The sequence below is a fragment of the Oncorhynchus gorbuscha genome, linkage group LG03 (assembly GCF_021184085.1).
Source record: "Oncorhynchus gorbuscha isolate QuinsamMale2020 ecotype Even-year linkage group LG03, OgorEven_v1.0, whole genome shotgun sequence".
Lineage (NCBI taxonomy): Eukaryota > Metazoa > Chordata > Actinopteri > Salmoniformes > Salmonidae > Oncorhynchus > Oncorhynchus gorbuscha.
The window spans coordinates 57,458,461-57,484,816 of NC_060175.1; the positions used below are offsets into that span (position 1 = coordinate 57,458,461).

General features: G+C 41.7%; 1 protein-coding gene across 1 annotated transcript; it reads left to right on the plus strand.

Moving 5' to 3' along the window:
• The first annotated feature begins 2,015 nt into the window (after window positions 1–2,015).
• On the plus strand, window positions 2,016–26,354 carry LOC124031613 (diphosphoinositol polyphosphate phosphohydrolase 1). Its single transcript, XM_046343077.1, has 5 exons — window positions 2,016–2,298; window positions 15,106–15,216; window positions 21,903–21,947; window positions 22,061–22,145; window positions 22,268–26,354. The coding sequence occupies exons 1-5, from the start codon at window positions 2,200–2,202 to the stop codon at window positions 22,462–22,464; spliced, it is 537 nt and encodes a 178-aa protein (XP_046199033.1). The 5' UTR covers window positions 2,016–2,199; the 3' UTR covers window positions 22,465–26,354.
• The last annotated feature ends 2 nt before the right edge of the window (window positions 26,355–26,356 follow it).

A 26,356-nucleotide genomic window follows, 5' to 3' on the forward strand; every position in this document is an offset into this window, starting at 1 on the left:
CGCACAATTATTCCAGTGTCTTCTGGGTTTGGCCGGCGTAGGCAGTCATTGTAAATAAGTTTTTGTTCTTACGTGACTTGCCTAGTACATTTCTTAAAAATGAAATAAATCAAAAGTGGCAATATGTCATGTGTAATAGACCGAGTATTGAACTTGCATCATCTGCACATCTCAAGACAACATTAGCCCACTAAGCTAACATTGGTTTTCAGGCCTAAGGCAAAGTTATTCCATGTGAGGATAGTTGGGAAAACATCATTTGTTATACTTCACTGCTGAATGTTTTTATGAATCAGTTTGGATTAGAACGCCTGTGCCCTGTGTAAATGCCTATCCTCAAGACACCAGTACAATACACTACATCACTCATGTCCATATACAGTAGTAAGTGCTAGATCCTCAAGTGCGCCAGATGGCGTGCTGACTGTACCCTTATCCCTCTGGGCCAAGCACTGCCAGCAGCACCTGTAGTAACAGCCTCTGAACCCCCTGCTTGCCCTGGGCTGAACGATCTGCCTCTCCCCACTGCTGCCAATAATACATGGAATGCTACACAACACATTCTGCTTGGCCAAAGGTGTTGGCATCATAGACAATTATATAATACTGTATATTTACTATATAATATTTGCACCTGTTTTGTTGAATTCCACCTTGAACATAAAGCTGCTTTTACTGCAGAGGGAAAGCACAGACGGCCACCCAAAAAGGAGGTAGTAACACTATTCTGGTGTCCTTTTGTTGGTTACTGTACATTATCGCGGTTCCTCTTAAGATTATTACATGGGTTTTAGAACACTGCCTGTATTGTTGAGGTCTGCTTGTGAAAAATGTATGTTGCTGCCATGGGTGTGGTAGATATGACACTGAAATGGACTGTGCACATCCCTGTAGCATGTAGAAAGCTGTAATATTGTCCTCTTGTTGCTTTCAAGAGAAGAAAGAGCAGGGATCCCAAGAGTCATCTGAGGAAGAGGAGAAGGATGAGGAAGAATAGCTGTAGCTTCTTTTTACAATCAGCACTACCTCATCATTCAATGTAATGGGCTTGCCTTCCAACCGCTGCCTGACTTACACCGTACTCATATATTCTCCATGGTGCCCGTTACGGAGGGTGGGGAAATACTTATACAATATTTAATATAGTCAGTAGTATGTAAATATAATAACTTTAGCAACTAGAACTCACCTTAGAATACTAATCCACAATTGAAAATTAGGCTCTAGTAATTTCTTTAATTTCATATTAAAGGGTAATATTTGGGGAATGTCCTCACCTTGGAGACGTTTCTTCGTCTTCGTTCTTCTATGCACAAGGTACAAAATACTTCCCGAGTTTTGTGTTTAAACTGGTTAATATTTCACACTGTCTTTCAGAATTCACGCAAGACACTACAAAACATTTGAATCGGTTTTTATTACATCTATCTAATCTATTTTATTGTGGTCGTGGTCACATACTGTTCAGGCTGTCCATAACGTCACTATGAAATTGATGCATAAAACATAAATGAAACAAATAATGTAAAGCATTTAATAAATATATAATACTTTAGGCTAATAAATGTATTGCAACATTGAAGTATATTATTAGATATGCATAAATTGACATAACTATCCGATAGAAATTTCCCACAAATGTTAAAAAAAAAAAAACTTGTTTGATCTTAGGTAATAACCTACCAGGTTTCTGTCCATTGCCTGGTGAGCTTAAATATTGTCTGAAGTTTCGCGTGAACACACGTTGTATATGTTATTGTGGTTCGTTTTACAAGCTCGGCGTTAACGTGCCATTTAGTCATTGGTATGAATTACAACCAAATATAGGATATCGGTCTGTTGATAGTCAAGGTGATGAATTCTTCCAGCATCTCCATGAAATATATCAACAGAAACTAGCGTCATTAGCGTAAATTCTCTACTTCGTTTTGTTTTTTTGGCATTCAATATTGTATTCCTCAAAACAAGATACGTAATATCCTAATGCCACCATCGTTAAGATATGCCATGTTACGTTGTTTACGCAGTTATCTTCATAATGGCGACCGTGCTGGGGATGTGCTTATGCTTATGAAAATGAAGCGAAGAAGAAGTTATTTCTCATAAGAAAACGCCGGGGTTCCTCAAAGGAGGACTTTGCGTCGAAGACAGCGTCTTTCCCAGTGTTTGAATTACAGTTTTGGTCCATTGGTACCCGAAATGATGAAGCTCAAGTCAAACCAAACCCGGACATACGATGGGGATGGCTACAAGAAGCGGGCCGCCTGTCTATGCTTTAGGAGTGAAAGTGAAGAGGAGGTGAGGCCAAGGATGCTGGGGTGTAGGGTGGGCCGCAGTTCAGGAAAGCACAGATAACATGGTAGATAGATGTTTGTCGCGGTACATTTTTATTACTTTGCTAATTACGAAGATGAATTAGCTAGTTAACGTTAGCTAACTATCTAACTGGCTGGTTGTTACTGGTTTTGGTTTGCTTTGTTGAATCAGCGACCACCCTGGGTGGATAATTAACGTTCAGTTAGCTAACGGTAGCTAGCTAACTGTTTAGCTAGCTGGCAGCTATACTCAGTATGCTATTTATTCTTGCAGCTAACCAAACATTGAAGTTAGAAAGATTATAGCTAACGTCATTCTATTTTGTTAGATTGTTAGGTAACTGCTGGACACAGTCACCTAAGTTAGGTAGCAAGCTAGTGAACGCGTAGCCAGCAAACATTATTGCAACAACATATATTGGTAACCGGCTACTAGCTAGCTAACGCGCTAGCCAGCAGTGAGACGTTATCGTCTTGCTAGCTAGCTTGAGCGCTAACAAGCACTACATGACAAAAGTATGTGGACGTCTCATTCCAAAATCATTGGCATTAATATGGATTTAGTTCTCTGACTTTGCTACTAAGGCTTTTTGTTTACCTTTATTTAACTAGGCAAGTCAGTTAAGAACAAGTTCTTATTTTCATTGACGGCCTAGGAACAGTGGGTTAACTGGGGTGTTCAAGGGCAGAACGACAGATTTGTACCTTGTCAGCTCAGGGATTTGTACATGCAACCTCTTGGTTACGAGTCCAACGCTCTAACCACTAGGCTACCTGCCACCCCTCTTCTGGGAAGGCTTTCCACTAGAGCATTACTAAGGTTGGGCAACGATGTTGGGTGATAGGGCCTGGCTCGAAGTTTGTTTTCCAATTCCTCCCAAAGGTGTTCGATGGGGTTGAGGTTATGGCTCTGTGCAGGCCAGTTAAGTTCTTCCACATCTTAACAAACCATTTCTGTATGAACCTTGCTTTGTGCACGGGGGAATTGTCATGCTGAAACAGGAACCCCAAACTATTGCCACAAAGTTGGAAGCACAGAATTGTCTAGAATATCATTGTAAATCAAATCAAATTTTATTTGTCACATACACATGGTTAGCAGATGTTAATGCGAGTGTAGCGAAATGCTTGTGCTTCTAGTTCCGACAATGCAGTGATAACCAACAAGTAATCTAACTAACAATTCCAAAACTACTGTCTTATACACAGTGTAAGGGGATAAGGAACATGTACATAAGGATATATGAATGAGTGATGGTACAGAGCAGCATACAGTAGATGGTATCGAGTACAGTATATACATATGAGATGAGTGTGTAGACAAAGTAAACAAAGTGGCATAGTTAAAGTGGCTAGTGATACATGTGTTACATAAGGATGCAGTCGATGATGTAGAGTACAGTATATACATATGCATATGAGATGAATAATGTAGGGTAAGTAACATTATATAAGGTAGCATTGTTTAAAGTGGCTAGTGATATATTTACATCATTTCCCATCAATTCCCATTATTAAAATGGCTGGAGTTGGGTCAGTGTCAATGACAGTGTGTTGGCAGCAGCCACTCAGTGTTAGTGGTGGCTGTTTAACAGTCTGATGGCCTTGAGATAGAAGCTGTTTTTCAGTCTCTCGGTCCCAGCTTTGATGCACCTGTACTGACCTCGCCTTCTGGATGATAGCGGGGTGAACAGGCAGTGGTTCGGGTGGTTGATGTCCTTGATGATCTTTATGGCCTTCCTGTAACAACGGGTGGTGTAGGTGTCCTGGAGGGCAGGTAGTTTGCCCCCGGTGATGCGTTGTGCAGTCCTCACTACCCTCTGGAGAGCCTTACGGTTGAGGGCGGAGCAGTTGCCGTACCAGGCGGTGATACAGCCCGCCAGGATGCTCTCGATTGTGCATCTGTAGAAGTTTGTGAGTGCTTTTGGTGACAAGCCGAATTTCTTCAGCCTCCTGAGGTTGAATAGGCGCTGCTGCGCCTTCTTCACGACGCTGTCAGTGTGAGTGGACCAATTCAGTTTGTCTGTGATGTGTATGCCGAGGAACTTAAAACTAGCTACCCTCTCCACTACTGTTCCATCGATGTGGATAGGGGGGTGTTCCCTCTGCTGTTTCCTGAAGTCCACAATCATCTCCTTAGTTTTGTTGACGTTGAGTGTGAGGTTATTTTCCTGACACCACACTCCGAGGGCCCTCACCTCCTCCCTGTAGGCCGTCTGATGTAGCGTTAAGATTTCCCTTCACTGGAACTAAGGGGCCTAGCCCGAACCATGAAACAGCCACAGACCATTTTTCCTCCTCCACAAAACCTTAGTTGGTACTATGCATTCAGGCAGGTAGCGTTATCCTGGCATCCACCAAACCCAGATTCGTCCCTCGAACTGACATGGTGAAGCGTGGTTTCATTACTCCAGAGAATGCTTTTCCACTGCTCCAGAGTCCAATGGCGGTGAGCTTTGCGACACTCCAGCCAACTCTTTCCATGGCGGCTGCTCGGCCATGGAAACTAATTTCATGAAGCTCCCGACAAACAGTTATTGTGCTTCCAGAGGCAGTTTGGAACTCTGTAGTGTGTGTTTGAACCGAGAACATACTATTTTTATGTGCTTCATTACTTGGCGGTCCCGTCCTGTGCGCTTGTGTAGCCTACCACTTCACGGCTGAGCCATTGTTGCTCCTAGAAGTTTCCACTTCAAAATAACAACACTTACAGTTGACCGGGGCAGCTCTAACAAGGCAGAAATTTGATCAACTGACTTGTAAGAAAGGTGGTGTCCTATGATGATGCCACGTTGAGTCACTAAGCTCTTTAGTAAGGCCATCCTACTGCCAACATTTTTGATTTGGAGATTGCATGGCTGTGTGCTTGATTTTATACACCTGTCAGCAGTGGGTGTGGCTGAAATAGCCAAATCCACTAATTTGAAGAGTTGTCTACATACTTGTGTGTGTATTGCTACTGCTAGTTAATATCGTTCTGGTGATAATGGTAACATAAAACACTGACAATCAATGTTTTGCAGCATTATCAATGGCTCAACTCATGTCAACTCGTGACATTAGAGCTAGCGCTAGTTAGTTAGCCACATTTACTAGATAGCTAGTTAGATATGGGCCTTGCTTAGATTGCCTAGAAGTTGGACTAACAACGAGTTATTTTACTCGACCGACCACTAGCTAACCGTGCTTGTGATCAAACTAGCTAGCTACCTACCCATTCAATATAACGTTAGCTAGAAAATAGTCTGATGTAGAGGTCGACCGATTAATCGGAATGGCCGATTTCAAGTTTTCATAACAATCTGTAACCGCCATTTTGGGACGCCGATTATATTGCAATCCACGAGGAGACCACCTGTTACGTGAGTGCAGGCAGCAAGGAGCCATGGTAAGTTGCTAGCTAGCATTAAACTTATCTTATAAAAAGCAATCAATCTTAACATAATCACTAGTTAACTATATATGGTTGATGATATTACTAGTTTAACAAGCTTGTCCTGCGTTGCATATAATCAATGTGGTGCCGGAAACTGTGTCACTTCTCTTGTGTTCAGTGTAAGCAGATTTGGGGTATATGCAGCAGCTTGGGGTCGCCTGGCTCATTGCGAACTGTGTGAAGACCGTTTCTTCCTAAAAAAGACTGTAATAAATTTGCCAGAATTTTACATAATTATGACATAACATTGAAGGTTATGGGATTTGACCATATTAATAACCTAAGGCTCGTATTTCTGTGTGTTTATTGTAATTAAGTCTATGATTTGATAGAGCAGTCTGACTGAGTGGTGATAGGCAGCAGCAGGCTCATAAGCATTCATTCAAACCGCACTTTCCTCCGTTTGCCAGAAGCTTTTCGCAATGCTTGAAGCACAGAGTTGTTTATGCCTATCAACTCCCGAGATTAGGCTGGCAATACTATAGTGCCTATAAGAACATCCATTAGCAGGTGCGTCTTGTCTTTATCGCGCGCATACACAAATTTCCAAGTCTGTGTCCCTGTAGTAAAACTCATATTTCTTACCTGTTTTGGAAGAAACCAGCCTGAAACCTTGAACAAAAACTACTAGCATCCAGTGGAAGCCATAGGAATTGCATACTGGGAGCTAGTTTGAATTATTTCCCTATATGTTCCATTGGAAGCGCATGGGCTATCAAAAGAAAAATAATTCTGGTTGTGTTATAGTCTCCTACATTATTTTAACATTTCTACAAATTGCAAAGTGTCTTCTTTCCAAAGGTACCTATTATATGCATATCATGGCTTCAGTGCCTGAGCAACAGGCAGTTTACTTTGGGCATGTCAGTCAGGTGAAAATTGAGAAAAAAGGACCCTAGCTCTAAAAAGTTTTAAAAGGAACCACAAGCTTTCATATGTTCTCATGTTCTGAGCAAGGAACTTAAACATTCACATTTTTTACATGGCACATATTGCGCTTTTACTTACTTCTCCAACACTGTGTTTTTGCATTATTTAAACCAAATTGAACATGTTTCATTATTTACTTGAGGCTACATTGATTTTATTGATGTATTATATTAAGGTAAAATAAGTATTATTTCAGTATTGTTGTAATTATCATTATTACAAATACTTAAAAAAAAATAGCTGACTATTCGGTATCATCTTTTTTGGTCCTCCAATAATCAGTATCAGCGTTGAAAAAAATGATAATCGGTCGACCTCTAGTCTCCAGCCACCCAAGTCACAGCCTGTTCTCTCTGCTACCGCACTATAAGCGATGCCAATGAACCAACAGGACCCCAAACAGCTACCCCCAAGTCATAAGACTGCTAAATAGTTAGTCCGGGAACTGAATAGGATAACTATTTAACTATCTGCATGACCATTTTTTGCACTAACCTTTGACTCATCACATCTGCTGCTTCTACTGTTTATCTATCCTTTATTCCTCGTTTCAGTGCCTTAAAGTATTCACACCCCTTGACTTTTCCACATTTTGTTGTAAGTCTGAATTTATAATGTATTACGTTTAGATTTTGTGTCCCTGATCTACACACAATACCCAATAATGTCAAAACCTCTCTCATCGTCACTCAATGCCCAGGTTTAACTCCCCTGTATTCACATCCTACCATACCCTTGTCTGTACATTATGCCTTGAATCTATTCTTCTGCACTCAGAAACCTGCTCCTTTTAATCTGTTCCGAACGCAGTAGATGACCAGTTCTTATAGCCTTTGGCTGTACCTTTATCCTACTCCTCCTCTGTTCCTCTGGTGATGTATGGGGTTAATCCAGGCCCTGCAGCGCCTAGCTCCACTCCCATTCCCCAGGCGCTCTCATTTGTTGACTTCTGTAACCGTAAAAGCCTTAGTTTCATGCATGTTAACATTAGAAGCCTCCTCCCTAAATTTGCTTTATTCACTGCTTTAGCACACCCAGCCAACCCAGATGTCCTAGCTGTGTCTGAATCCTGGTTTTGGAAGGCCACCAAAAATCCTGAAATTTCCATCCCTAACTATAACATTTTCTGACAAGATAGAACTGTGAAAGGGGACAGAGTTGCAAAGTTCTGTCATACTATGCAGATCTGTGCCCAAACAGTTTGAGCTTCTACTTCTAAAAGTCCACCTTTCCAGAAACAAGTCTCTCACAGTTGCCGCTTGTTATAGACCACCTTCAGCCCCCAGCCGTGCCCTGGACACCGTATGTGAATTGATTGCCCCCCATCTATCTTCAGAGCTCGTACTGTTAGGTGACCTAAACTGGGAAATCTTAACACCCCAGCAGTCCTACAATCGTATGCCCTCAATCTCACATAAATTATCAATGAACCTACCTGGTACAACCCCAAATACGTCAACATGGGCACCCTCATAGATATCATCCTGGCCAACCTGCCCTCTAAATACATCTCTGCTGTCTTCAACCAGGATCTCATTTGATTTTTTATTTTACCTTTATTTAACTAGGCAGGTCAGTTAAAAACAAATTCCTATTTTCAGAACTTGTTCAGAACGGCAGCTTGGGGATTCGAACTTGCAACCTTTCAATTACTAGTCCAAATCTCTAACCACGAGGCTACCCTGCCGCCCCAGGATCTCATTGCCTGCGTCCTTAATGGATATGCGGTCAAGCGACCACCCCTCATCACTGTCAAACATTCCCTAAGACACTTCAGCGAGCGGGCCTTTTTAATCGACCTGGCCTGGGTTTCCTGAAAGGATATTGACCTCATTCTGTCAGTAGAGGGTGCCTGGTTATTCTTTAAAAGTGCTTCCCTAACCATCTTAAATAAGCATGCCCCATTCAACAAATGTAGAACCGGGAACAGATCTAGCCCATGGTTCACTCCAGACCTGACTGCCCTTGACCAGCACAAAAACATCCTGTGGCATACTGCATTAGTGTCGAATAGCCCCCGCGATATGCAACTTTTCAGGGAAGTTAGGAACCAATATACACAGGCAGTTAGGAAAGCAAAGGCTAGCATTTTCCAACAAAAATTTGCATCCTGTAGCACAAACTCCAAAAACTTCTGGGACACTGTAAAGTCCATGGATAATAAGAGCACCTCCTCCCAGCTGCCCATTGCACTGAGACTAGGAAACACTGTCACCACTGATAAATCCACAATAATTGATAATTTCAAGAAGCATTTTTCTATGGCTGGCCATGCTTTTTCACCTGGCTACCCCTACCCCGGTCAACAGCCCTGCACCCCCCACATCAACTTTCCCAAGCCTCCCCATTTCTCCTTCACCCAAATCCAGATAGCTGATGTTCTGAAAGAGTTGCAAAATCTGGACCCCTACAAATCAGCTGGGCTAGACAATCTGGACCCTGTCTTTCTAAAATTTTCCGCCGTAATTGTTGCAACCCCTATTACTAGCCTTTTCAACTTCTCTTTCGTAACGTCTGAGATCCCCAAAGATTGGAAAGCTGCCTCGGTCATCCCCCTTTTCAAAAGGGGAGACACTCTAGACCCAAACTGTTTGAGACCTATATCTATCCTACCCTGTCTATCTAAGGTCAACGAAAGCCAAGTTAACAAACAGATCACCGACCATTTCGAATCCCACCGTACCTTCTCCGCTATGCAATCTGGTTTCCGAGCTAGTCATGGGTGCACCTCAGCCACGCTCAAGGTCCTAAATGACATCATAACCGCCATCGATAAAAGACAATACCGTGCAGTTGTATTCATCGACCTGACTCTGTCAATCACCACATTCTTATCGGCGGACTCAACAGCCTTGGGTTTCTCAAATGACTGCCTCGCCTGGTTCACTTGGGGTATGTCTATCAGTTTTGCACATCGAGAGACTGAAATTTTATCCCATTCCTCCTTGCAAAACAGCTCGAGCTCAGTGAGGTTGGATGGAGAGCATATGTGAACAGCAGTTTTCAGTTCTTTCCACAGATTCTCGATTGGATTCAGGTCTGGACTTTGACTTGGCCATTCTAACACCTGGATATGTTTATTTTTGAACCATTCCATTGTAGATTTTGCTTTATGTTTTGGATCATTGTCTTGATGGAAGACAAATCTCTGTCCCAGTCGCAGGTCTTTTGCAGACTCCATCAGGTTTTCTTCCAGAATGGTCCTATATTTGGCTCCATCCATCTTCCCATCAATTTTAACCATCTTCCCTGTCCCTGCTGAAGAAAAGCAGGCCCAAACCATGATGCTGCCACCACCATGTTTGACAATGGGGATGGTGTGTTCAGGGTGATGAGCTGTGTTGCTTTTACGCCAAACATAATGTTTTGCATTGTTGCCAAAAAGTTCAATTTTGGTTTCATCTGACCAGAGCACCTTCTTCCACATGTTTGGTGTGTCTCCACAGGTGGCTTGTGGCAAACTTTAAACGACACTTTTTATGGATATCTTTAAGAAATGGCATTCTTCTTGCCACTCTTCCATAAAGGCCAGATTTGTGCAATATACGACTGATTGTTGGACAGAGTCTCCCACCTCAGCTGTCTCTGCAGTTCATCCAGAGTGATCATGGGCCTCTTGGCTGCATCTCTGATCAGTCTTCTCCTTGTATGAGCTGAAAGTTTAGAGGGACGGCCAGGTCTTGGTAGATTTTCAGTGGTCTGATACTCCTTCCATTTCAATATTATCGATTGCACAGTGCTCCTTGGGATGTTTAAAGCTTGGGAAATCTTTTTGTATCCAAATCCGGCTTTAAACTTCTTCACAACAGTATCCCGGACCTGCCTGGTGTGTTCCTTGTTCTTCATGATGCTCTCTGCGCTTTTAACGGACCTCTGAGACTATCACAGTGCAGGTGCATTTATACAGAGACTTGATTACACACAGGTGGATTGTATTTATCATCATTAGTCATTTAGGTCAACATTGGATCATTCAGAGATCCTCACTGAACTTCTGGAGAGAGTCTGGAGAGAGTTTGCTGCACTGAAAGTAAAGGGGCTGAATAATTTTGCACGCCCAATTTTTCAGTTTTTGATTTGTTAAAAAAAGTTTGAAATCTCCAATAAATGTCATTCCACTTCATGATTGTGTCCCACTTGTTGTTGATTCTTAACAAAAAAATACAGTTTTATATCTTTGTTTGAAGCCTGAAATGTGGCAAAAGGGGTCGCAAAGTTCAAGGGGGCTGAATACTTTCGCAAGGCACTGTGTATATATATATATATATATATATATATATATATAATTTAAAAAACTTTGACGTAGTATTTTGTGTAGATCGATGACAAAAAAATGAAAAATCTATTTTAATCCCACTTTGAAACACAACAAAGTTGAAAAAGTCAAGTGGTGTGAATGCTTTGAAGGCACTGTATGTACATATCAAGCTCCATTACCTTGTACCCCGTGTATATACAGTTGCTTCAAAGTATTTGGACCCATTGACTTTTTCCACATTTTGTTACATTATAGCCTTATTCTAAAATGGATTAAGAAAAATCCTCAGCAATCTACACACCACCCTACAAAGCGAAATGTTTTAGACATTTTTGCAAATGTATAAACTTATTAAACAGAAGTACCTTATTTCCATACGTATTCAGACCCGTTGCTATGAGATTGAAATTGAGCTGAATTGCATTGTTTCCATGGATAATTATTGATGTTTCTACAACTTGATTGGGGTCCATCTGTGGTAAATTAAATTGATTGGGCATGATTTGTAAAGGCACACATCTGTTTATATAAGGTCTCACAGTTGACAGTGCATGTCAGAGCAAAAACCAAGCCATGAGGTTGAAGGAATTGTGCATAGAGCTCTGAGACAGGCTTGTGTCGAGGCACAGATCTGGGAAGTGTACCAAAACATTTCTGGCGCATTGAAAGTCCCCAAGAACACAGTGGCCTCCATCATTCTTAAATGAAAGAAGTTTGGAATCACCAAGACTCCTCTTAGAGCTGGCCGCCTTGCCAAACTGACTAATCGGGAGAGAAGGGCATTGGTCAGGGAGGTGACCAAGAAACCGATAGTCACTCTGACAGAGCTCCAGAGTTCCTCTGTGTTTGGTGGGAGATCCTTCCAGAAGACAACCATCACTGCATCATTCCACCAATCAGGCATTTATGGTAGAGTGGCCAGACAAGTCACTCCTCAGTAAAAGGCACATGACAGCCCGCTTGGAGTTTACCAAAAGGCACCTAAACTCTCAGACCATGAGATACAAGATTCTCTGGTCTGATGAAACCACGATTGAACTCTTTGGCCTAAAGGCCAAGCATCATGTCTGGAGGAAACCTGGCCCCATCCCTATGGTGAAGCATGGTGGTGGCAGCATGCTGTGGGGATGTTTTTCATCGGCAGGGACTGGGAGACTAGGCAGGATCGAGGCAAAGTACAAAGAGATCCTTGATGAAAACTTGCTCCAGAGTGCTCAGGATCTCAGACTGTGGCGAAGGTTCACTTTCCAACAGGACAAAGACCCTGAGCACACAGCCAAGACAATGGAGTGGCTTTGGGACAAGTCTCTGAATGTCCTTGAGTGGCCCAGCCAGAGCCCGGACTTGAACCCGATCTAGCACCTCTGGAGAGACCTGAAAATTGTTGTTCAGCAATGCTTCCCATCCAACCTGACAGAGCTTGAGATGATCTGCAGAGAAGATTGGGAGAAACTCTCCAAATTCAGGTGTGCCAAGCTTGTAGAGTCATCCAAGAAGACTTTGCTGTAATCGTTGCCAAAGGTGCTTCAACAAAGTACTGAGTAACGGATCTGAATACTTATGTAAATGTAATTTCTGTTTTTTATTTGTAATAAACTTGCAAATATTTATTAACCTCTTTTTGCTTTGTCATTATGTGGTGTTGTGTGTAGATTGTAACAAAATGTGAAAAATCAAGGGGTCTAATTTAGTGATGCACCGATATGACATTTTTGGCTGATACCGATATCATATATTTTCCTTGCCAAAAGAAATGAAACCGATATTACATTTTGTTCGGCCTTTTAAACATTCTAGTACAGTTAAATAGTTACACACACACACACACACACACACACATGGACACAGCGGTCTAAGGCACTGCATCTCAGTGCAAGAGGTGTCACTACAGTCAATGGTTCAAATCCAGGCAGTATCACATCCAGCCGTGATTGAGTCCCATAGGGTGGCTCACAATTGGCCAAGTGTCGTCCGGGTTTGGCCGCCATTGTAATTAAGAATTTGCTCTTAACTGACTTGCCTAGTTAAATAAAGGTTACACACACACACACTGGCCAAAAAGCCATTTTGCTGGCTTTTACTTATGTCCCCATCACCAGTAAAACATAATCAAAACCTATTTCTTTCACTTACTTGCTGTGCTGTTTTGTTGTTCAGTCGTTTCATTCTCAACCAGGATTTCTATGGAATGCCGTTTGGGTCTTTGTGTGTCACATATACTATTTAACACGATTTGATGTGTCAAATAACATTTTTTGATGTGTCAAATAAGCTTGTTGATCAATCAGGACCTGAATATGATTGCACGTCACATAATAATTTAACGCGTTCATTAATTGTTTAGTAAGTTATTACAAATTGATTACACTATGACTCGTATTTCATTTGTCAAAAACGATTCATCGATACGTATGCAATGATGCTGGTAAAGTTGTCTCGCGCACCTACAGTGGTGGTCATTTAAATAAAAAAAGCTGGCTCATGGATGCAAACAATGTTCTTCCCCAAGAACATAGCAAAACGACACCTGTTTCAGTAGCTATATAGTTAGCCAGCTATCTAAAATAACCCAAATTTATTAGACAGTTCTTATTTGACTAATGGTGGTCGGACCAAGCTAGCCACAATTAGGATTAGCCACAACAGTGGACTTTGCGGTTAGCCTTCAAAATAAAAGTACGGCATATTTATATTCATTTGCGTCACTGTCAATGACACTTATTTCGAAGGCAAACTGCAAATTCCACTATTGAGCCTAATCCTTATTGTGGCTAGCGTCTCAACACGACGCGGTTCGGTCGAGCCTCACTAACCAGATGAAGATAGCTGGCTGCTTATAATGTTTGCTTTTTGCAACAGGGTTAAGTAGCTGGCTAGCTAAGTTAAATTTCAATAGGCGAACAACAAATGGCAACCTAGCTAATACTTACTCACAAGGGTTCCTAAATCATTGCTAAGAATAAAAAAAAATGAGTGCAGTTTCTACTGGTCATTGTTTTCAGGCTGGTTGTATTGGTGCTAGCTATGTACCCCAGAAGTTGAAATCGAACAAATTACTCTTTATTACCAACGCGATATTGAAAACACATCGTTCGGGGCTGGTGTTTGCTTGTTTGCAGACTTTTTTGCTTTGACAGTGCTACTGTATCTTTTTTGATGTGCAAAGATCCAAACGGCGTTCTGTATGTATGTATGTATGTATGTTCTGTATGTATGTATGTATGTATGTATGTATGTATGTATGTATGTATGTATGTATGTATGTATGTATGTATGTATGTATGTATGTATGTATGTATGTATGTATGTATGTATGTATGTATGTATGTATGTATGTATGTATGTATGTATGTATGTATGTTGTGAAGCTAATATCAGTGACGCTATTACTGTGTAACTGCGGTAGGGCAACACCTAAAAAATAGTGCACTTAGTGTGTGTACTGGTGCTCGACCAGTCGCGAAAGCAAACATCACTCACGACAGAGAACGGTTGATTGTCAAGGGCAATGAAATCCATTATCTTGGCTTTAATGGATTTCGCCTTTGAGTTGTCTCACTGAAAAGTTCTTACTCTTTCAAATGACTGCTCGACTTGACTGCTCGATCCACACAGCAGTCATTGTAGGCTAAGCTAGGAACGCTGTGTTGCGCTCCTAGCGCAACATTTTACATGGCGTAATTACGTCGTGTGCATACCTTTATAATGTAGGTACGTCAGCTTTGACATCGGTTTTGCACATCGGCGTTAAACTAGACATCGGCTGATAACGATGTTGGCATTTTTAGCTAATATCGGCCGATTCTGTGATGTTCACCGATATATCATGCATCCCTAGTCTAAATACTTTCCGAAGGCACTGTAGCCAAGTTATCGTTACTCATTGTGTATTTATTTGAGACTTTTATGTGTTATTACTTTTCTATTACTCTCTGCATTGTTGGGACAGGCCCGTAAGTAAGCATTTCACTGTTACTCTACACCTATTGTTTATGAAGCATGTGAAGAGAATAACATTTTATTTGATGTGTTATTGAGGATATGTCACCTGTAATTTGAATAGGATTGAGGTGTTGTCTTTCAACTGAGTAGAGAAGTTGTCTCAAGCAACCTGAAACACTGGATTTGATTGATGGTGCTCAATGCTGTATTGTCTTTTTCTGCAGGTGCTGTTGGTGAGTAGTAGTCGTCATCCAGACAAGTGGATTGTCCCTGGTGGGGGGATGGAGCCAGAAGAGGAGCCCAATGTAGCAGCAGCACGAGAAGTCTGTGAGGAGGTTTGTTTCTTTCCCTCTCATTTCATTGACCTTAGCTTATTATTCAAACTACATTCTCACACTGTTCAGGGAACTTGTGGTGTTTTTCATAGGTGGTTATGGATATTAGAAATGGTCTCTTTGTTTTAAGTGTGGCTTTTTGGGTAGACAACATCAAATGTTTTTCTTGCAAATCACACCACTCAATTACAGTATGGTATTTGCTGGAATGGCAACCAGATATTAAACTGAGATTTGCCATTGCGACTACTGTCATTGTCATACTTTGAAAAATAACACATTTGGCCTGCCATTATTGGTCCCATGCTGATTACCTTGATAAAGCTTGTGGAAACAAGGCTATTGAGCTCAACATAGGGATGGGTGATATGGCCAAAGAATTGCTAAATAACCTTTGTTGTACAGTTAAAGGTCAAATATACTGCATTTCAAACAGTCAGCGATAATGTAGCGATTTCAGGACTTTACATTGTACGCCAATGCCACGCGTGACAAACTGAGCAATCATTTTGGAGACACAATGTTCATTGATACTCCCGTTTTAGTGTTACCTGCTATGTGCGCGATTTGACCAGTTGAGACGTACTGTAAAAAGGGTATCGTTAGGAAGGTTAACTTCTCTATTACAGGTTCTAAATAACAGAACCTGTAATAGGTTCTAAATGTTACGTTTTTACCCTGTTATTTAGAACCTGACAGACCAATTATAAAAGCTCAAACCACGTTTATTCAGACAAAGACGTGTTTCCACCAGTGGTAGTTTATATACCCCAATTTGGGTGGAGCATCCTCCTTCCCTCTAAACATTAAATCTTTATTTAGGAAATTAAGGAAATTAAGTGATGCGGGCAATGAACCTTCTCCTTCTCCCTTACTGTGACCTGACCTGACCTCGGCCCCAATTCCTCACTAAATCACATTTCTCCACCCTTATCAGTGACTGCAACCATGTGATTGCCTTTCCTTTACTCATTACATTCCACGCTTAATTGACTACCATATACATTCCTCCTACAGATAACCATTCACTTCTCGTGTAGAAACCAGAGTCTGGCACTCCTCATTGCCTTAGAATACTTGATAATTAACAATATTTCAAGTTTATGAGTCAGAACCCATCACAGTAAAAATGTCTCAATGTGTTTCAGTGTCCATATGACCAACTATGTTGGACCAAACCTCAAATGCAAAAGCGAATTGAAACTGCTTGTCAGAAAGGAAGAAGTGATTGCTCATCTTTGTAGTGAGTGGCAGTGGGAGGGGCGTGTGTGTGAGTGTGTAAACAGAGGAAGAGGCGACATGAGAGGTTTCACTCTCGCCAAAATCTTTACGTTTCTATAGGTTTATTTTGGACCTAAGCTTAAGCTTTTGGACCTAAGCACCTCGTCATTATATACACATTTCTGGTGTAAATGGGAAGGTTCACACAGCACAGAAGGAGTGAAGGAGACAAGCCCAAAAACCTAAGAAGAAGCGGACATATACCATCATAAAAACGGAAAATAGCAAAACCCTGATTCTTGCGATACAGGCGTTTGAAATATCACATAAAACATACATTTGAAAAACATACATTTGAATTAAAGTGATATATTGCACAGAACTAGCTCAACACATTGTTATTTTGATGTTGGTCAAAGCACATTCACTGTTAGCACTTATCCCGAGCCCTGCTGGGCAGAGCAGTTGGTCTTGATCATACTCTGTTTATGTGTACTGAGAAAGCACATCCACAGTAAGCACGTAGCCAAGACTCGTCTCCCAGAGTCATGTTACACAGGAGTGTTAAAAGTGCCAAAGGGCGCATACTGAAATTAAACACTGCCCTTTACACAATGCTGTGGCTGCAGGCCAGACAACCAAGCCACAGGCCCAACTCATGCTCGGAAGGAAATAACATGTTTCCTCTTTCTATGGAGATAATTTTTGTTTGTTTACATAATGAAGCCTATTCTGTACTAATCACTATTTTAACCATGATGATTGAATATGTTCATTTAAGATTTTTTTTTTTGCCCACTAGGGGGTAAAGAGGGTTTCTCTGTTGCCAAGTAGTGTCTCTTCAACTAAGGCTTAGGTTCCAGAAAATAATATGATAACTTAGCTTTCTGAGATAAGTGTTCCAGAAATCATAGCCTACTTACAAGATTGCATGGACACTTTGAAAGCCTGTAGACTATATGCAGGGCTCTAGACTAATATTTTCCCCTGGTGACCAACTTTTTCAGTTGGTGGCACCAGCCTAGGATTTGGTCGCACCCCCCCCCAAAAATTGCAGCTTCACGCAATAGAAAAAATAAGTAATCATGTTCTAAAGTAATTCACAGTGCTTTATTAAAGCTAGAATCTTTCTTTGAAACAATGTCACCACATCAATTAGATTTGCTCACCACCTGCGTCCTCTCTCGCCTCCTTTTGAAAAAGGTCAAAGTTAATCAATGAGAGTTGGCGAGGAGAGTGGAAATGCTCTTGCTTGAAATGAGACTGTCCTTCTCCACTCGGGTGTCATTCGGCAAATGACGTTACAGGGATGGATCCCAAAATAAATGTGTAAAGTGCTCAAAACAAATTAAGCTAGTTGTGCAAGACGTTTTATAGATAAAACAATAAGTAGAATATTGATTTTAAATGTGTGCAGGTTTTTCTCTGAGAAAACAAAAGCTGATTCGAAGGGGGTGTGGCAGATTTCAAAACTCTTCTGCGGTAAGATAAACATGAGTATCCTCAATGAAAGGTGGCTATTAAGGTGGGCAGGACAGTCATCCATTTGCCTACTAACGATTTGACACACTCCTCAACCACTTATATTTTACTGTTAACATAGGGCTCCAGAATTTTATTTTAGTCAATAGAGATGGATTTACCTACATTTTTATGTGCACTAACAGGTATCCTAGGCTAATTTTGTTGGGGCTAATTCACCACGGAGTAAGTGGAAACTCGAAACACATTGGCTAGATCGCTAACCTTAACCTCTACGGGATCGGTGTGTGTCTGTCCCCCCACGGGAAGCTCTATCTCGCCATCCATTTGGCAAATCTGACCATAATTTTATCCTTCTGATTCCTGCTTACATGCAAAAATTAGAGCAGGAAGCACCAGTGACTAGATCAATAAATAAGTGGTCAGAGGAAGCAGATGCTAAGCTACACGACTGTTTTGCTAGCACAGACTGGAATATGTTCTGGGATTCCTCCGATGGCATTGAGGAGTACACCACATCAGTCATTGGCTTCATCAATAAGTGCATCAATTATGTTGTCCCCACAGTGACTGTACGTACATACCCCGACCAGAAGCCATGGATAATAGGCAGCATCCGCACTGAGCTAAAGGCTAGAGTTGCCTCTTTCAAGGAGTGGGTCTCTAACCTGGAAGCTTATAGGAAATCCCGCTATGTCTTCCGACGAACCATCAAACAGGCAAAGCAGAGATAACAGTCTATGACTTCAAGTTTCTTGGTGTCCACATCACCAACAAACTATCATGGTCAAAACACACCAAGACAGTCGTGAAGAGGGCACACCCCTCAGGAGACTGAAAAGATTTGGCATGGGTCCTCAGATCCTCAAAGTTCTACAGCTGCACCATCGAGAGCATCCTGATTGGTTGAATCACCGCCTGGTATGGCAACTGCTCGGCCTCCGACCGCAAGGCACTACAGAGTATAGTGCGTACGGCCCAGTACTTCACTGGAGCCAAGCTTTCTGCCATCCAGGACCTCTCTTCCAGGCTGTGTCAGAGGAAGGCCCAAAACATTTCAAGACTCCAGCCACCCTAGTCATAGACTGTTCTCTCCACTACCGCACGGCAAACGATACTGGAGTGCCAAGTCTAGCTTATTGATGAGCTTTGAGGGCACTATGGTGTTGAACGCTGAGATGTAGTCAATGAATAGCATTCTCACATAGGTGTTCCTTTTGTCCAGATGGGAATGGGCAGTGTGGAGTGCAATAGAGATTGCATCATCTGTGGATCTGTTAGGGCGGTATGTAAATTGGAGTGGGTCTAGGTTTTATGGGATGATTGTGTTGATGTGAGCCATGACCAGCCTTTCAAAGCACTTCATGGCTACAGACGTGAGTGCTAGGGGTCGGTAGTCTTTTAGGCAGGTTACGTTAGTGTTCTTGGGCACAGGGACTATGCTGGTCTGCTTAAACCATGTTGGTATTTCAGACTCAGACAGGGTTAGTACGTGTCCTGGTAATCCGTCTGGCCCTGTGGCCTTGTGAATGTTGACCCTTTTAAAGCTCTTACTTCGGCTATGGAGAGAGAGATCACACAGTTGTCCAGAACAGCTGATGCTATCATGCATGTTTCAGTGTTGCTTGCCTCGATGCGAGCATAGACATATTTTAGCTCGTCTGGTTGGCTCGTGTCACTGGGCAGATTGTGGCTGTGCTTCCCTTTGTAAGTCCGTAATAGTTTGCAAGCCCTGCCACATCCAACAAGTGTCTGAATCATACGACACCGGCTCCATCTTAGTCCTGTATTGATGCTTTGCCTGTTTGATGGTTCTTCGGCGGGCATAGCGGGATTTCTTATAAGCGTCCGGGTTAGAGTCCTGCTCCTTGAAAGAGACAGCTCTACCCATTAGCTCAGTGTGGATGTTGCCTGTAATACATGGCTTCTGGTTGGGATGTGTACGTATGGTCACTGTGGGGACGACGTCAGCAATGCACTTATTGATGAAGCCAGTGGCTGATGTGGTATACTCCTGAATGCCATCGGAAGAATCCCAGAACATATTCCAGTCTGTGCTAGCAAAACAGTCCTGTAGCTTAGCATCTGCGTCATCTGACCACTTCCGTATTGAGCAAGTCACTGGTGATTCCTGCTTTATTTTTTGCTTGTAAGCAAGAATCAGAAGGATAGAATTATGGTCAGATTTGCCAAATAGAGGGTGAGGGAGAGCTTTGTACGCATCTCTGTGTGTGGAGTAAAGGTAGCCTAGAGGTTGTTGTTTTTTACATTTAACATACTGGTCGTTAGCGAGTTGGGTACTAGCAACACATCAGCCCCATTCATGTACAGAGCGCATAGGAGGAGATTACTGTGACTCAACGGTCACATGGAATTTGACTGTGGTCATAACTGCCGGTCACCACAACAGCCTGACAGGATGCTCTCTGGTACATCTGTAGAAGTTTGTGAGGTCTGAACTGAAAGACATAGGAGCAGGTTAAGGGTTATGCATAGTACCTTGTATTAGTGTCCACAGCCAGTCATCCAGTTAAACGACCTGACACGATGGAGGCAGCTCTACGGCTCATGGAATGCAGCTCTACGGCTCTCCATGTTCTTCACTCATGTTCTCATTATGATATGGACAGGGTGGCCATTTTGAGTAGAGGTGGTTGAGGTTTGCCAACGCTATCCAAACCCTGCCTATTCTCCAGTCACCCCAGTGCTGGTCTTCCCCATATGATCTGGTTGAAGGCATGAAGGGTATGGGATTGATACTGGGGTACATACTGGTATATATTCACTATGGAGTCCAAGTTTATTAATAGGCTGAAACTGAAACTAGAGGATGCCAGCAGTACGCACCAGCAGCCAAAGCCTATTACCAATGGGACCTGAACCTGCTGGCACAACCATCAGGGAAAAACATGGCCTTCCAAGGCAGTCTGCAGTTCTTTGGACCACTGCTCTGGAATATACTGGACTTATCCACACGGCAGCTAACTAGCCAGCAGCTAGCTAGCTCTGTAAAAATGCAGCTAGCTAGCACAAAAGAGCTGTACACAAATCTAGTAGGATATGTGAGTGTCATTTTGTATTTATGAAGGCCTGATTCATGCATTCTCTTCTGAACAGTTGTTGAGATATGTCAGTTACTTGAACCCTGAAGCATTTATTTTGGCTTTAATTTCTGCTGCTGGTAACTCTAATGAACTTATCCTCTGCAGCAGAGGTAACTCTGGGTCTTCCTTTCCTGTGGTGGTTATCATGAGAGCCAGTTTCATAACGCTTGATGGTTATTGCGACTTCACTTAAATAACTTTTAAAGTTCTTGAAATTTTCTGGATTGACTGACCTTGTGTTAATGGCTTTAACCAAATAGGGCTGTCTTCTGTATACCACCCCTACCTTGTCACAACACAATTGATTGGCCCCAACTCATTAAGAAAGAATGTCCAGAAATGAACTTATTTGTCACAGCTGTTAATTGAAATGTATTCCAGGTGACTACCTCATGAAGCTGGTTGAGGTAATGCCAAGAGTGTGCAAAACTGTCAAGGCAGAGGGTGGCTACTTTGAAGAATCTCAAATATAAGATATTTGTTTAACACTTTTGTTCACTACATGATTCCATATGTGTAATTTCATAGTTTTGATGTCTTCACTATTATTCTACAAAGTAGAACATAGTACAAATAAATAAAAACCCTGGAATTGAGGTGTTAACTTTTGACCGGTACTGTATATAAAACACCATTTGCTGTGAACCATGATGGGTAGAGGTACTGGTGTGTACACTTTATTACATTTTATAGCAGGACAGTTGTGTGAAGGATGTTTTATCTAATGCCATCTTCAGGACATATTGTAACACACAAGCTACACACACCTAATGAATTGATTGCCACAGTGACAGACTCTTAAGATTGAATGAGTTATGTTTTTAATCCTTAGATAGGATTTTGTTTTGATTCGCTTCTTTGTTTTTTGTTGTTCCACAGGCAGGTGTGAAGGGGACTTTAGGTCGCCTAGTTGGAATATTTGAGGTGAGTTTATGTTATGACATGCTTAGGCATGCTAAAGATTGTTTGGGAGTGGAGAGAAAATATGGACTTTGTTCTGAAAACATAAATAAAGGTCAAAACTGTCTATCTTACAGAACCGAGAGAGGAAACACAGAACCTACGTCTACATTCTTATTGTAACTGAGGTCCTGGAGGATTGGGAGGACTCAGTGAACATTGGTGAGTGGCTTTCATTTCAATCTGATTATACTACATTGTTTGAATTCTGGTTATAGATGCCTCTCATGTCTGTCTTTCTAAACGTGTGCCACCATGGTGTCTGTTCTTGTCCCTTTTAACAGGGAGAAAAAGGGATTGGTTTAAAATAGACGATGCAATACAAGTGTTGCAGTGTCACAAGCCTGTGCAGGCCACATACTTCGAGCCTCTCAAGGATGGTTGCCTGACCAGCAACGGGACGCCCCTGGTGGCCACGATAGGCGGAGACCTCTCCCCCACCTACAACATCAGCCAGAGCTCCGTGTCGGGTATCAGATAACTAAAACACAACCCCAGGAGCTCTTGCCACCACTCTCCCTCTTACTACTTTTTTTTTTGTCTCAACATAACATGGTTTGCCTTGCCAACTCATTTGTGCCAGAATTGTGGTGCAGACTTGACAAGGGTTGAGTGAAGATTCTGAAACAATTTGGAAATGTAATTTTTGACCCCTTGTTCGTTTCGTTTTAATGAAAATTTCATGAAGCATCCCTCACTCCCTCATTCTCCTACCTTGACCACACCCTTAGTGTGGTGTTTATTGAATGCAAGAACTACTTTTTACTGTTGTGATGTAAAAGTGTATACTTAGTGCTTAAGCGCAATGCTTTCAGTGGTCTTTTTAATGTCTCCTCTTTTGGTTATTGTCTGTGTATGATTGTGCCCAAGAGCGTGTTTTCCCTCTGTTAAGGATAGGAAATGTTCTGTGCATCTGAATAGACCGTTGTAGGAAGTGACTTGTTTTACATGAGCGCTGGCTATGTTTTGCACATTGGGGTCACCTGATACAGATTGTGCAGCAGAGGTAGTCTTTGGTGGTAACTAAGTTCTTTTGAATTCTCATTTAGCTCCGCATTGTGGTTCTTGGTATTAATATCTTGCAGGTTTCATCAGAAAGACGAGGCCCTTTTCCCCATTTGACCCGATTCTTCAAGTAGCCTATACATTTTCCTTTTGTCTGGAAGCTAGCTAGCCATTTCAATATTCACTTTTAGGCTGAAAATAATCTATAGAAAGAATGTCTACTCAACTAAATATGTAGCACAGTCCCCATTTTGGTGAGTTAGCATTGAGAGTTTACCCTGGTGTTTTACCCAATAGACAGAGACCCTTTCTTTCTCCAGTGTCTTTACCTACTTAACGGTCTAGTAGTCTGTTAGTAGTGGTTCTCCCCCCCCCCCCCCCCACCGACCAAAATGTAATAGTTTATCATTTATAATGGCATGGTGTGAACAACTGCAGTCTTCCTCCATTTATTTTGTGCCATCCATGGACTGACAATTGCCTTCACCCAACACACACCACCTTTTTTATCCAATTTTCAGATTCTCACCCCTTACTTTAACCTCTGTTTTATATCAGATGTTTACATTGCATTCATAACATTTTATTTTTCACTTAAACAAGAACTAGAAGCCATATATTTTTTTTGGGGGGGGGGGTCAGTAAAAAATGTTTTACCCTTTTTAGTATTGAATCTGCATCCCCAAAACAAACACCTGCTTGATATTGAAAGTAATTGAATCTAAAATGCTGTCTTTGGCTAGATGCAGAACAAACAAACAAGCCTTGTACAGTTTGAGACCTTGTTTTTAACATGTAAAAATGCTTTGAATACTATTATTTTTTTCTTAAACATCTAGCAAATCTCTAGCCACCCTGCTATACTTGCCTTAGATGTGGCATGGAGCAGCTGGCTCAATACTGTGAAACTGGAGGCCCTGTAGATAGCATGTAAGATGTTTTTATTGTAAATTGTTTATTTCTGTATAGATCAAAGGTGAGTACAAATGACAAAACAGTTCCTCTGATGCATTTGTGAGGGCTATATTTTGCCCAGCCATGGCTGTAGTTGACTCGATCCCTAAACAAAGGGTGGCGTTGGCTTTGTAAGGTTTGTTGACGAGTTGCTTTGATACACAGTACATGTTAAGGCTGAAGAACAAGTAAATGTTGCTAGCTTTGTCTTGGGAGAGTGAAGACTCCATTTATCATGAATGATATAAGCAGCGGTGATGCCTCGGATGTTCTACAAAGACCAGAGGCTGTGGTGTAATAAAGTGAAGTCCATCATCGTTGAATTGTTAACATACAAAATTGAGGGTTTCCACTGGGCTGAATGCTGTTTCCAGACCACTACCATAGAGCTTTTGTCATTATCCTAGTCTTCTGACAGAACCAACTCATATGTATTACCTCTTGTCCTATCTTTGTTGCAGTAGCTCATCATTCGCCCTCCAAAATGAACATTATATACACTCAGTGGTCAGTTTATTAGGTACACCACTCCATTCCCGAAAATAGTTTGCTCCTCCAGTGTCACGTGGCTTGCTATTGTTATAAAAAAGGAGGCATCCAGTTACCGGATGGGCTAATGCGGCAGACAACCACACCGGGTTCCACTCCTATCAGCTAAAAACAAGCATCTCCAGTGCACGCAATCACCAACATCACCTGGTCAAATGAATCCCGGTTCCTGTTGAGTCATGCTAATGGCAGTCAGGATTTTACATAAGCAGCATGGGGCAATGGTGTAGGGGATGTTTTCCTGGCACACGTGAGGTCCCTTGGTACCAATTGAGCAATGTTTACATGCACTGAAGAATTCAGGTTCTGGAGGCAATGGGAGGCCGACCCGGTACTAGATGGGTGCACCTAATAACTGGCCACCGAGTATATGTTATCCCCAATCCCAGACTCAAGGTCTATTCTATAATGTACGGGTTGAACTAAATTGGTGAGTGGATTACTGATATCAATAGAAATTTTACTTTGAACCATTTATTGCTTTTTTATAAACTAGGTGGTTCAAGCCCTGAATGCGGATTAGCTGACAGCTGTGTTATACCATATTTTATTCCACAGGTACAACAAAACATTTTTAACTGCTCTAATTACATTGGTGACCAGTTTATAATCACAATAAGGTAACTCGCGGTTTGTGATATATGGCCAATATACTATGGCTAAGGGCTGTGTCCAGTCACTCCGCGTTGCATGTCGTGCGTTTAAGAACAGCCCTTAGCCGTGGTTTATTGGCCATATACCACACCCCTCTGGCCTTATTGCTTCATTAAATGAGCTGCATCGAAAGGTGTGGGGGGCTAAGTCTTGGAACTGTCTAGTAGAAACCAATTTTTCCAATACCACCTTAGCACCACAAAGCAGAATCGATTCAGGCCTATTATTGAATTTTGTGGTCAGCCTCCCTTAAAGTCCATTTTCTTTATATGATAACGAGCTATCAATCAAATTGGAAAATCTCTGATAAAGTAAAGGGGTTCTATTCAAAATGGGCACAAGTGAGGGCAATGAATGTGGATATCCATGTGTAACAGCCGATGAATGACCACTTGTTCTTTAACCTGTTTGTACTTTTGTCAATTTTCTTGTGTTCCTGACAAGATATCTTGTACATACTAGCTAAAGCAGCACTTATAGCTAGATACACTTACTGACTAAAGCATAAGGTTTATTTTTCCCCTTTCCTTCCATCTCATACATAGTTATGTTAATATGAAAGTTGGGTTAAATATTTCTCATTAGGAAAGGGGTAAGTACTGTATAAATATACCCTGCTTGAGTCCTTTAAGAAATGCATTTCTCTCTTCCTTAGGATGATTTCACACAGCACGCAGTGAAAGCCAGGAGTGGATGTAGGCATTTTAAAAGGCTCAAATGCAGCCTCTGCTCAGATAGGCCTCATTGGTCCTTCACCGGAGTGATGTAAAAACCTGCCTATATCACACCACCTAGTGGTCAGGCAGTATTCTGCAACGCATGTGAAACAGTTTTGCCTCAGTCAGGGAATGTCCACTCGAGGATTCTTGCATTCTCAGCAGTATTTGGATAGTGACTACTCTTAACAGCTTGATTATTTTTCTAATGGACCATCCTGTAGGAGGGGTAATACGCCCTTGCTATATACAAATTGATAAAGCAAAATCACATGGGATTCAGTGAAGAAAGCTATTTGGGCTACCTAAAATGTAAGAGTGTGCATTTCCCTAAGTGAAAGCCCTTGACCTTCCCTACATTTGTAGTATTTGTTTTCTCCAAAGTGTACGTCACTGGAATATTTACTATTGTCATTTGGGACTGTGAAAAACCAGTGAGAAGACTGAAGATTGTAATATAATTGTGCCAACAAATAAACACCAGTATTTCAGATC